The sequence below is a fragment of the Zonotrichia leucophrys genome, chromosome 7 (assembly GCF_028769735.1).
Source record: "Zonotrichia leucophrys gambelii isolate GWCS_2022_RI chromosome 7, RI_Zleu_2.0, whole genome shotgun sequence".
NCBI classification, from domain to species: domain Eukaryota; kingdom Metazoa; phylum Chordata; class Aves; order Passeriformes; family Passerellidae; genus Zonotrichia; species Zonotrichia leucophrys.
Genome location: NC_088177.1, coordinates 34,003,621 through 34,016,899, shown reverse-complemented (window position 1 = coordinate 34,016,899; position 13,279 = coordinate 34,003,621). Strand labels below are relative to the sequence as shown.

The 13,279-nt window shown below is 39.9% G+C and overlaps 1 protein-coding gene across 1 annotated transcript in view; it reads left to right on the top strand.

The window, feature by feature from the left end:
• CLASP1 (cytoplasmic linker associated protein 1) overlaps window positions 1–13,279 on the top strand; it is a 170,694-nt gene that overhangs the window by 132,770 nt on the left and 24,645 nt on the right. Inside the window, exons 32-34 of the mRNA XM_064718115.1 lie at window positions 5,744–5,887; window positions 7,122–7,228; window positions 12,118–12,234. Of these exons, the coding sequence (XP_064574185.1) occupies window positions 5,744–5,887; window positions 7,122–7,228; window positions 12,118–12,234 (368 nt within the window). The remainder of the gene's footprint in view (window positions 1–5,743; window positions 5,888–7,121; window positions 7,229–12,117; window positions 12,235–13,279) is intronic.

The following is a 13,279-nucleotide window of genomic DNA, read 5'->3' as shown; positions in this document are numbered from 1 at the left end:
TTCTCAAGAAACAATGAACATTTTTGCCATGGTCTTTTCTGTCCCCAGGTCACAAAACAACAGCACTCATGAGTCATAATTTGCTGTAGAACAGTAATCCAAACATGTGGTGGTTTGGTGGTGCATCTTTTTTGCTGTCACTTTTCTGAGATGCCTTTGACACTTGTAATGCAACTATCTCTGACTTGTAAAAGCCTTTTGTGATGTATAAAGTATGTACTGTGTAAAACAGAATAGCAACATGGATTTAATCTGTTTCTGTATTTAAATCTGTTAAACAAATTCTTCCTTTTCAGGATATGGGTATGAACAGCATATGTGAATACAAGTGTTTTGGGAAAACTGTGTGTTTAAAAACTTGTACTCAAGCTAACATGCTTGAATTATATACAAACTGCTAAAGCCATTTATTGCTTCACATTGCCATGTCTGTGATGTGGATGTCCTTGCTCATCTGATTCTAGGCCTGGAAAAGGAACAAGCAGAAGGTTTGGTTTGGTAAATAGTTTTAACTCAGTGCCAGCAAATGCTTAATTGTCTGCTGGAAAGTACACTGAAATAATACTTGTTTAGAGCTTGCAAACTCTCAATAGATGTGAATAACTCACTTAACACCAGCTACTCATTGGAGAATTGCAGCCATGTGCCAGTGTGTGCTAATGCAGCTGCCTAATGTGCAAGTGCTACCCCTTGATCTCAGTGCATCTCTATTTGATCTGCAGTTTAGTATAAATCAAAGTGACATGAGAGAGAGCTTCTCTGCTCCATTGTGCCTTAAGTTATTAAAAACCACATTTTTCTTAGACTGGATGCTTATGCATTCAGAATGTAATTGTGTGTGATGCGTTCAGAATATAATTGTGCTTGTCAAAAGAGAGTAGATGTTAGTGAGGCTCTTCCCCAGACTGATCACATGATAAAAGGCATTTATAGGCAGTGTTGGTCCATCAGACTGATATCCAGACTGGAGACAGGAGTTTGCAAGTTTTTCACCATAACTTCCTCTGAACTTAGAGATCTCTGTGAGGGCAGGTGTGGGGAGATGCACCTATTGCCCCATTCCTGGCTGGCCAGATGCAAGTTCATCCCAGTTCAGCACTGCCCAAGCTCTGCACCTCAGCAGAGGTTTTCAGGTGATTGTGGAGGCCACCAGGAGGTTGCCAAAGCAATGCCTTGTAGAAAAACTAAGGGATCATATGTAAGCCTGAGAACTGTGGCCAAATTTAATTTTGAATTTAATTTCAGCTGCCCTCTGCCAAAAGGAATGCTCTTTTGATCACATCAAATAATGCTTTTTGTATTATGAAATGAAACAAGAAATTGATCAATATTCTTCCACAGAAAGATACCATGTGTATTGTTTAGGTGATTGAGTTGAAATCGATGTTTTCTTTGAATAATACCAACTTTCCTGTTTGTCAAACCCAGACGATGCATAGTTGGGTGGGTGAGGATTTGCCAGCTAGGACAACTACAGCCTCCTCAGGGCCTGGTGAAGGAAACTTGGAAGAGAAATGTAAACAGGTAGACTGAAAGCCTTGTGCACTAATCACACTAATTGTGTTTGCAGTCTCAACTCAACTGTCTAGCTGTGTAAAGAGACCTGGACTGGGAGCCTGAAAAAAGTGTGTCTGTCTCAAGTAATTTTTGGCTTTGATGTGTTTTTCTGTTAACTCTATTGTTGCAATTCCTCATAAAGCATCAGGGTGCAAAGTCCCTTTCTTTTATGGGGCTGCCAGTGTTGGGAGCCCATCACCAATAGATGTTTGAGTAACTTGGAAACTGCCTTCATGTAGCTCAGGCAACTATCTGCTTGTTCTGCTTGGTCCCCTGGATCAGCAGCAGTCATAAGGCACTTCTGTTAACCCTAGGTCACTGACCACATTTCCTTTCTAAAATCAATGGATTTTTCCACTTAGCCTTGATCTGTTTGCTTAATAAACCCAAAAGATTTCCAAGACATCTTATTATAATTCAGCCAAGTTGAAAAAGTTACAGATTTTGATGAATCTGACTATCATCCACCATCTAGGTAAAAAAAACCCCAGATACTGCTGAAGCATTCGTGTCCCTTTAGCAATTGACACTGTTGGACAGCAGGAATTGCAGTGACCTGAGTGTGAAACTTTGGGAGCTGCTACTGGCTTGTGGAACCTGATCTCCCACTGCATTGTGATAAGGAAAATAACAAAGTGACATAAGCAATCCTTTGCAAATGATTCAGAACCTGACACTGAGCCAGACCCCCTCTCTAGCACAGTCAGGCTCTGAAGTGACTGGAGTTTCTCCAGCTGAAGGCAGCAGAGAATGGCTTCATTAAGATTAGATAATCTATAGGGTCTACGTTCTATGTCACTGAAGGAGATGGATTAGTGTTCTGTACTAATGGTACAGGGACACAAAGGCAAGGGAAAATTCAGATATGACTTTCTTCAGACTATATATCATCAAGCATGAGTGTTGCATGGAGAATGTTTGCACATTGTGTACAGAAATAAGGGTTTTTTTATTGCTTGTTGTATTTATTTACTCTGACAGTAATCTAATGAAGCAAGACGTCCAGAAATTCAGAGATTATGAAAATGTCTCTTGTTTGTCACAAGCTGAAAATCCACAGATTTAAATTTCTTAGAAGCATTATCAGTAGAAGATGTCCTTTGATTAAGTAAAAATATGCTAGATAAGTGGAACTTAGAGGATTAGCAAGTGTGTCCTGATCTAACTATTAAAACAGATGTGGAAATGCTGCTCCTGATGTTCTTCATTGCCAAAATAAAATTACTTGTGTTAGAAGCATTTCAGGAGTGAAACTTGAAGCACTTTACAAATGTAATTTCAAGCTAGCTTCCAGCTTTTGAGGCCACTAAGTAGCACTGTTGGTACAGTGGTAGGGACTAAGACCTTTGTGTATTAAATAATAAGTAGGAAATTATGGGCACCCTTTCAAATAATGACTTTTGCCTGAAATAAACCTGAAAGGGCTGTTGGATGTCTGAGGACAATTTAAAAAGAACACAGACAGGGTTTTACCCCATGTAACTCCAGTGTTGTCTTTGAGACCTTTCCTGGAGCACCACTCTCAGGATGTAGTAGTCCTTGGCTTTATTTCAAAAGACATAAACTATAGGTCTCTTTTGTTTGAGGCCACAGAAGATTGTGAGCATTGGGAACAACTGTTAAGCACGTCTTTCAAAGCCCAGTGACTACTTACAGGTGACAGGAAAGCTGTTGAAGAGCACAGGGTATACAGAATTCTGGCAGACACCCCTAAAGACAAACTGTATTTGTGCAAAGAAGGAGAGCAGACACATTTCTGTTGTTATTAAAGCCAAAAAACAAAAGTGGAACAAAACTGTAGTGACCTCTGAGACCTGAAACTTCTCTCAGCTACTCCTGTAGGACAATGTCTGTGCTATTAGTGTTTGTGGTGGAGCTTTGCTGAAGGTTTCTCTCAGATCTCTGAGATGCATCTCAAACATTTCTCTTGGGCAGCTCCTGACTTTACCAGTTGATAACTCCAGATTCTAATTTTTAGGCAATCTCTCAATCTGTGAACCTTGTTGATCAGTTTTTGTGGGGTTTGGTTTGGGGTTTTTTGGTTTCGGGTTTTTTGGTTTTGTTGGTCTTTATTTAATCTCAGTGAATGTGAGATCTGCTTGTTCTGACACAGAGGATCTGCATGTCCACTCCTAACTATCAAGGATATGCATGCCATTCACCAGTGGGAATGTTCATTGGCATGGCTTGTCACTTTGCATTCAGTTCAACTTGCTGTTCCTTGTTCTGAGATCTCTTGTGTGCAGTCATATTTTTATTACAGAAAATACTTGCTGGTGAAAGCTTAAAAGTTCTTGGATCAAAATGGACAGAAATACACTTCCTTGTTGGATACCAGGCAGGCTTCATGGCAGAGTTGTCCAAAACTTCAGGTCAGAGGAGGGTAGACAATGGAGTTGAGAAAGGCATGGGGAAAAACTATTTCCCCACTTCTTTCATCCTTAGATGTATAGAATGGAGTGAATAATGACATGCTGTGTTTCTGTTCAAGTCAGTAAGAGTTTTGGCAGGAGAGGCATCATGATCCATCTGGTATGAAGTCTGAAGACCTGTTGTTTGCTGCACTCCTTGGAAGCCTGTGGAGTGTTGTGGGCCTTGGTTCCTCTGTTGGCCATATGAAAAGGATGATACCAAACTTTCATGGATGGAAAATCTTTTTCTATACAAAGCTATGCTGGTTGCTGCTGATGGCAGAAGAAACAGTATAGCTTGAACTGCAGTTTGCACACTGAAACAGTGGGGTGCTGTGATCCCCTTCCACTATGATGGGTGCTTGTGTACCCAAGTTCATCATCTGTGAAGAATTCCACTCCACAGGGAATTGCAGATTCAATTAATTATGGCAACTTTGTGAGCACATAACTTACTAAAAAATCCTTCTTTAAAGTGATGAGGACAATGAACGTACATTTATCGCCACAGCAGTGAATTACATTTGTACCCTTTTCAAAGTTATTTTTCATTTTTAGGAGATTTTAGAAAGTTTCTGAAAGAGTCCAACCCAACTGTCTGCTCTTCCTAAGCATATGTGTATGCTTTTCCAAAACAAGAGCATGTGTAGCTTTGCTGCTTAACTTTGTGAGCCCAAGCCACTGCTTTGTGTGCAGATAGGTATTCTGGAAATTGGTGTGTCAATGGCTACACCCTGCTTGGAGCAGGTGCTGCTGCAGACTATCAGAGGACCTTCATCATAGCTTCTTTTTCTTTTTTTTTTTTCCTTTTTATTGATGTTTGTTTTTTCAAGGTAGTCAGGGAAAAAGCTCACAGAACTGATTCATCCACACAGGTTGGATGCTGCTGGGGAAGTCCAGTTAGGAGCATGTGATGTTAATTACTTTTTCAGGTCTGCACACTGTGATTTATTCTGCTTCCATTCCCATTTGATTCCATTGTCTTAGTTCAGGATCTGCAGAGCAGTGTGATTGCTAATGGACATGGGGAGATCCTGTTCTGGCAGGATTCTCTGAGGCCCATAAAGAAAACCCTGTCCAATAAAATTAATGATAGAATTCTCAATTGTTTCAGTGGTACCTCAGTTTCACTTACTAAATTTAGGAAATGTGGTGGAGTTTAGCTGGTCCATGGTCTAGAGAATGGTGATTGTCACCATCCTCATAAGTCTTCCACTTCAGATGGAGTCTTTTATTGCTGAAAAAGCCTGAGTGGTCAAGACTTAAAAGGAGAGGTGAATAATCTGTTTGATGAAACAAACTTGGGATCCCTAGGAAGAGAAGAGGTTGGGTAGGAAGAGAGCTCATCCCATTCACACATAGAATAAAAAGCACAGGAATGACAAATTGCAGTCCTAGAGTCTTCATATTTGTTTGAACTTCTTGTTTTATTTGTTTTCAGTAAATCTTTGCAGTAACTTGTTCAGTTGAAATAAGTGCTGGACAGGACAATGGTAAGAGTTTCTCACTAGGCTATGAATAGCTGTACACTTCACATCTGGGAAAACAATGCTATAAATGGAGAAATATATTTAAACTTTAAGAACTAAAGCTAACTGTTGCTGTTAGTAATTTGTTATGATATATCACAAAGAACATTTCAAAAATTTGTCTGGTAGGGGAGTCTTCTTTTTGAGTGAAGGACACATCACTTACTATAAGGATCACTACCAAGAGAATGCATGCTCTTTTCAAAGAACAAAAACTGATGGTCTCTTTTTTCTTCTTTTTTTCAGGCAGCACAAATAGTCCTGATTTCTCTCTTTGAATTGAACACTCCTGAGTTTACCATGTTACTTGGTGCCTTGCCAAAAACATTCCAGGATGGTGCTACCAAGCTCCTGCACAACCACCTCAAGAACTCCAGTAACACCAGTGTGGTGAGAAGCCCTTGTCCTTGCAAACAGCAGAGCCCCAAGGACAGCAGCTCATTGATAAGCTGTTGCAGATGTTCAGTTTGAATTATCTGTAACTGTTGTCTTGAAGCAATATGGCAACAGAGGCTTTTGTTTGATTTTGCTTTTAAAAGGAACCATTAAAATAAAAAACACAGTTATTTTAAAATTCAATATAGTCCTAACCAGAAGAGATTAAAAAAATTACTGAGAAGTGCATTAAAATTGGTGGGGTTTGTGCTTTCAAGTTGGTGGTGCTTTTGAAAGTCCTGCCAGTAATGACTTTTTGGCTAAAACAGATCCTGATACCACAGATTTTCTGGGCTTATGACTGTTATTGAGATCAATTTAATTACTGTTATACTGTCTGTTAAGGAGCCTGCAGGATCTTTAATATGACCTACAAGGTCACCTCACTCTATGCCTATTACCTTATGTTTTGCTTTTATATGAAGCTCTTACATATTTTTATTTCACTGAAGGAATATATTAGTAGATTTAAATAGGAAATTTCTTTCCCTTTCCAGAGCAGCAAGGATTAGGGAATTTTTTGTCTTTTTAATGTGGAAATCTTGTGAACTTGCTGGAATTTGAACCCCCCTATCTTTGCACTTCCACAGGGCTAAATAGAATTTAGTGTAAGCTAGAACTGCAGCATTAGGCTTCCAGGCAAATGGTCTGGATTCTCTAATACTTTTGACTCTATGTGAAAAGTGTCAGAATTGAGAGCAATTTCATTTTGCTGTGGTATAAAAGATTGTGCAGGCCAGTGGAAAAATGCTAAGTTAGACCGCTTACTTATGCTCCTAACAAGCATAATCAGAATGCTTTAGACAATGTGGAAAATAGCTGTGTAATTAGAATACTAAATTGTCAGTGTAATGATGAGCATATTTTGGAGCCTTGCAAATCTTGTTTGAGAAGCTGGATTGATTGACCATTTCTCTGGCAGTATTTGCAGGCCATACATGTTGTGTATTTAAATTACAGGTACTGTGGGTTGTAGAGATGTGCACATACACTTTCTTTATCCTCAGATAAAGGAAGGAGCATATTAATGACTACAGGAGCCATGGCTGCAGATTTTTAGGTCAAAAGGCATAATCAGAACTGCACTAAGCTTGTCTAGAGCAAACAGAGGCACTGTTTGGACCTGTTGCTGTACCTGCCTGTGCATTGCAACACGTTGCTAATCCCTGTCTTCCTGCTTCTGTGTCAGGGTTCCCCCAGCAATACCCTTGGTCGGACTCCTTCCCGGCACTCCAGCAGCAGAACCAGCCCCTTAACTTCACCTACCAACTGCTCCCATGGTGGACTGTCTCCAAGGTAATGTGGCAGGCTAATTAAACCCCTTGCAAAATACTAAAGGATTTCAACACCAAGTGTGTGCTTGCAGAATATGACTCACTTTGAAAGCAAAAACAAGACAATAAGTTTGCAGTAGATTTCTGCAAAGAAGCAGTGTTTGAACATGATAATATGTGGCTGGTGATTGACTTCAGTGTTCCAGTCCTCATGCTGTCTGTGTAATCTTAATATCTTTTCTTATCATAATAGTTTTCTTTTGTGGCCTTCTTCAGAATTACATTTGTGGATAATGAAGGTAATATTAATTGGCAGCATTAGAAATATGCTTGTTGAGATTGCATATATCACAAAGCCTGTGATGACTCTCAGAACAGGACTTTCAGATTGTGCCATTTTTTAGGTGTGTACCTGTAATCAGTAATTCTTCTGGCTGTATTACATGGCTTGAGCTGCTGAGAGAGGTGCTGTATCTGCTGTTCCCCTCTTATTCTTTGTGAGTATGCAGGACAAAGAGAGTTGGTGGCTGTGTTTCAGTGCTGAGTACCTCCCAAATTGCTCACGTGGCTCCTCAGCAGCTGAGCAGTGGCCTGGTCTTTTGAGCAGCAGGTCTGTTCCAACCAGGTGTTCAGCTGAAGCTGCAGATGCTGCCCTAGAATATTTTGGTCCACTCCAAAATCTTGTATTCAGCCAACATGGGCCCTTGGCTGCTGGCAATGTGGATGTTTTGCAGCATTAAAACTTAGAGCAGGGGAGATGACATTGTAGACAGTATTGGAGGAAAGCAGCAAGCTGTTATCTGGACAAGCTCTAGTTCATGCTGGAGAAGCTTAAATTCTGCTGTCCATGTCTGCCTGTCCTCTTCATGGCAGGTTGTGGAAAAAGCAAAAAAGGAACCATGTTGGGTGGGGACTGCAGTTCATAGTGCAGTGTAGCAGATGACATTGAAATCTGTTGATCTGCTCATGTTACTTACAAAACTCTGTCTGAAGGGATGCTTAGACATGTGAGTTCCAGTGTGTCAGGAAAAGTACAGACCTTTAGCATTTAATGAATAATTATACTAATACCAGCAGCATAGGAATCATTGGTGTTTCCTGAGAAAATTTTGGGTATCTAAATACATCTTTGTGACTTCTAAATCTGCTGTAATTCAAAACTGAACCAAGAGTCTGAAAGCCAAAGCCAAGTTGCCTATTATGAGTTTTTTCCACAAAGGTTTCATTAAGAAATTAAGTGGTAGAGTTTCAGGGGAACAGTTCCAACTATGTTGCTTCCTTTTTGACTAGCTTGAGCATTGTTGCCCTGCTGATTTCTGTCATGGGAAATTACTGACTGTGTCTCCCTGTGGTTACGTTGTGGTTTTGTTGGCCATGTTGGCATGTGGCACTTATTTTGTAATTCCACAACCTTTTACCATGCCTTTTGGGTTTTGCCATTGGGACACAATTGTTTATTGCCACTTCACTCACTGTTTTCTATTTGTCTTTGCATTCTTCTCACCTCTTGAATGTCAGGAGGCAAATATCCAAGTATTGATTAAAGCATCCAGTGTGCATTGTTGCTGTTGCTTTCTTACATTTTGGATTTAGAAACTAAAGGGTTTTTTCTATATGTGATTTGTTCACAAGGACTAGTTTGAGAGGGCATATAATTCCAAAGCATTCTGCCATGGATGCAGTTGGCCAGGAATTTCCTTTAGAAAACAATCATTCCTTCCATTTTATATAGAGTTCTTGGAGGTGTTTAATTAAAAATTTAGGTGTCTTTTTGAGAAGTGTGTCTTGCTTCCTTGCTAGATTTAGTTTTTCAAGAGTGATGTTTAAAAGTTACTCTTCAGTGATAGGTGAAGGTGGAAACTGCTATAAAAGCCCTTCAAAATATTTGGAAGGGAGAAGCTGTATATTTTTGTGGTGAGTGCCCTCTGAGCTGTAACAGTATCTGCAGATTTTTGCCATTTGTAGAAAAGGCAGTGACAAATACTGCAAATGAGGGGCAGGAGCTTCTGAAGCTCTGCTGGGCTGCATCCTTCTTGAAAATGTCTTGTGTAGCACAGTTTGGGCATGGTCCTGACTTTAAGGGAGAATTTAGCTCTGGTTGTCCTTTCAGAGAAGAGGCTTTGAAAGATGTGCTGACAGGTTGTGGTAAGTAGGGTGTGCTGCAGTATTGCATTCTTTGGGATAGGTGTTTCAGTGTCATGTTTCCATTTCAAATGCTTGTTTGCTATTCAGCATTGCTGGGAAATGTCACTTTTCTCTCTACAAACTCAGAACATAAGCATGCCCAGGTCATTCTGATAGCAGTGTAAAGGATAAAGATTCCCAGTTTCTTTGTGTAGCTCTCCTCCAAAAGTAGGCTTGGCCTTTCATTTTAATGGGGCCTGTTGCCAAAGGTTTGTAGTCAGGTTGTGCATTCCCATTGCCTCCTGGGGTGCTCTGTGTGCAGGCCCTGCTTACCCTGTCCCTGCCCATGTCTTGTACAGGCAGCCTGAGTGAAGTCAGTGCAAGGATTATCTCAGTTCTTAACACCAGCTCTGGTTTTGAAGGTTATGCTTTCCTTGCATTTTTTTCTTGGTTCACAGATTGGAGTCAAATGCAGAGGCATAGAGGTCTTTGGAGCTGGGATATGTGCAAAAAGGATGACTGGGTCCTGTAAAAATATGAAAATGCTTCTAAGCATAGCTGCTCTCCCATATTACTGATGATTTGTGGGCAATACCCTCAACATTAGTCAGCAAGGTTCCCTTGATACAGATTTACTGTATTATCTGTGTGTTGCAGGTGACTGATTTTTTGGGAGTTGTGTGTGTATTTATGTGTACATGTATTTGGGCTCTGTGGATAGATTTTGAATGTTTTGGCAGAAGTGGACTCTGCAAACAGCTGATTTGCCTATCCAGATGATAACATCTGCTTAAGTATCCCCTGAAGTCTTCAGGAGGGTTGCATGCCTTCAGGGTCTTGGGCAGAGTCCTTTCTCCTGCCTTCATTTACTCCCTCCAGTTCTGCTTTATGGTCACTATAACATATCCACTACATCTGTGAGTTACTTCTGCATTTGTATCTGCTTTTTTTTTTCATTAACAGTTTTAGTTTTTGGTGAGAGGAGTTATGGAAGAGAGATGTGCTTTCTGAAAAAGAAAACAGGGAAGGGCATTTGGGAACACTGAAAATAATAGGAAAAGACCACCAGACTTCAGACTGAAAGAGAAGAATGTTTCCTAGGCAAAGCACAAATAAATGGCTTGGGTTTATGTAGGACAGAGAAATCTTCTGAGATTTAATAAATGATGTTGTAGTACAAAATTGAAAAGACTAGGTTGTGAAGTCCTTTGGTGTTAGAATACTGTTCTGAATGATAAATTGACTTCTGCAAACTTAAATTTTACATTCAGGTTGGAAACTTCACATATTAGAATTTTGTAGGAGTAATTGAATGAATGCATTTGGAATGAGTTTCTGCCATTATTAGTAGTCCAGAAGCCTGTGCTTAGTTATTGAAAACAAATAAACAAAAATCACCCAAAATTAAAGAAAACAATTTAGTCTTTCAAAGATCTTTAGAGGAAATGCATCAGAATAAAAGGCTACAATTTTATCTGGCTATGTAAGTTTACATACTTGCTATTTCACTGATAATAAAAAATACCATTAAAAACAAAATTTGATTGACACTTTCAGTATTAAGTTGAGCAAACAAAGACATGGAAACAGAATTAAAATAAGCCACTCACTTTATGCAATAAGAACAAGCCTGCATTGTTTGGTGGCCTGTGTTCAGGTAGGTGAGACCTGAGCTGTGAAACTTCTGATAAGCAGTCTGGAAGTCTGGAGTATTTCCTTGATAATACTGGCATGTAATAGCTGTGGGATTTGATTGCTGGTTAATGAGTGAAATTCTTGACACTGCTCTTCAGAGGAGTTTTTTAACTGGCTTTGCTGCTGTTTGCACTGGAGCAATTCTTGACTTGTCACTTCTCACGTGAAAGTATCTTTCACTTGCATATGTACAAAGACAATATCCAAGACAATGTGCTGAAATGTAATAGAAACAAAGTAGTGTTGTGAATACTCCACCAGCTGAAGCATCTATTCTCATTTGGAAGGTGGTTTTGAAAATCCATGTACTGTAATAGGAAAAGGAGAAAAGCAGAGATTGGATAAATTGACACAGGAATGGATGTCTTGACCCAAAGACACAGGGTCATGCAATAACTGAAAGGGGCCTGTGAAAGTTTAAGGAGCAATCTGAATTAGCTCAGAGGCTGGTTTCACCCAGTCTTTGCAGCTTTGTCTGCTGAGACCTGGGCCAGGTCCCCATGATACATTTACACTCCAGACTGACTTTTTACTTGCTGCATATTTGGGTTCAGTTTGAATCTGGTGAAACAGGATCAGATCTTAAGCCCTGCAAAAGTTTTCTGATTATGTAGGGCCTGACTACAGGCTTTTATAGAGGCACCAGAAGACAAACTTTATAAGGTATCTTCAGGTGTCTAATAAAATAAATTCCAATTTTTCTTTCTTCCAGGGAAATCCTGTTGCTTAGAAACACCTGCTTAGAGTTTGAATACACGTGTGGCCAGGGATTGCTTGCGTAGAACATTATAAATGCAGTTGTTTATAGAGGCTATATCCATTTGTGAAATCTACTGGTTAGTACAAGCAGGGACTGGATTTTTTATGAATCATATTATGTTAGGAATAAAAATGGAAATGAATAATAAAGACCAAAACAAAGACTTGTGAGGCGCAATGGAGTATTCTTGTTTAATTTTGTTTCTATTAATTTTTTTCTCTCTCCAAGGCAGCATGACAGCACTAAGCCACTCAGATTATAGTTTCTTTTTTTTTTCCTCCCTCTCCTTTCTCTGTTTTTTCTCTCTTTTGTTTCTCCTCTGGTCACGGCAGTCGGCTCTGGGGTTGGAGTGCAGATGGGCTGTCGAAGCACCCCCCTCCCCTTTCTCAGCCTAACTCCATCCCCACTGCTCCTTCCCACAAGACTTTCAGACGCTCTTACTCTCCCAGGTAACAAGCTACCTGTTAAACCAACTTGTCTGAGGTGTCACAGTATTATTTACCTTTCACACCACAGGATTTGTTCAAATGTGGGCCTTGCAGAGGCTTTGGTTGGAAGAGGGGCAGAGATGATGATGATACCTTTCAGAGAGCAGGGGTGACAGGCGGCCACTTGCTTGCTGCTTGGGGAAGATGCAGCATGCAAGTGGGGATAAAATAAAGTGGATTTTTCCAGACTCTTTCACTCATTCCAGAAGATGGCAGGGGAGATGCTTCACAGTCAGTTTCCAATGCAGAACACAGTTGCTGAGCACTTTTGGCAGGCACTGGTTGCATTACAATACCAGGGGCAGGATCTTTCAGTTTGGCTGCACTGTGCGTGTGGCACTAGAGGACCTTCAGATGGACACATACAGCTCAGGAGTGACTTCACATAGAGCTTTGCTTGTATAATGTGTTCGTGGAACATCTTGGAAATTTATAGTATTGAAACTAAAATTGTTCTTACCACAAGATTTTGAGTTTATCAATCACAATTTCAACCTCTATTCCTCCTCCTGTGCCCTCAAATGTTGTTCCAGTCTGCATACAGCTCTTGAATCAATAAAGTGGACTAAAGCTGTATGCTGGTTTTAATAAAAAAACCCAACCTGAATACAAATTTAATTTGTCAGATATCTGTTAAATTCCTTGGCTTCTTTAAAGTTTAAACCCTGACAACAAACCATCTGTAAATGTGGTTTCTCCTGACTTAGATATGACTGTTACCTGAGGAAGGACTGTATAGTCTTTCCTTAAAGCCAAAGAAAAGACTTTAATTTTTCCTAATGAAAAACTAATGAAAAAAAAAGCAAAGGAATTTTTCTTTGAGGCCTCAAAGTTTGAGAACCTGTAACATCTGAGAGAGAAAGTAGAATGCAGTAGTAGGTAACTCTGTGAATGCCTGCAGAATTAAAAACTTCAAATGAATGTTCTGACTCTGCTAGGACACTGTGGAGATATCTATGGAGGGGATCCATATTAATTTTTGGAATAAAACTAGTTGAGAGTGTTT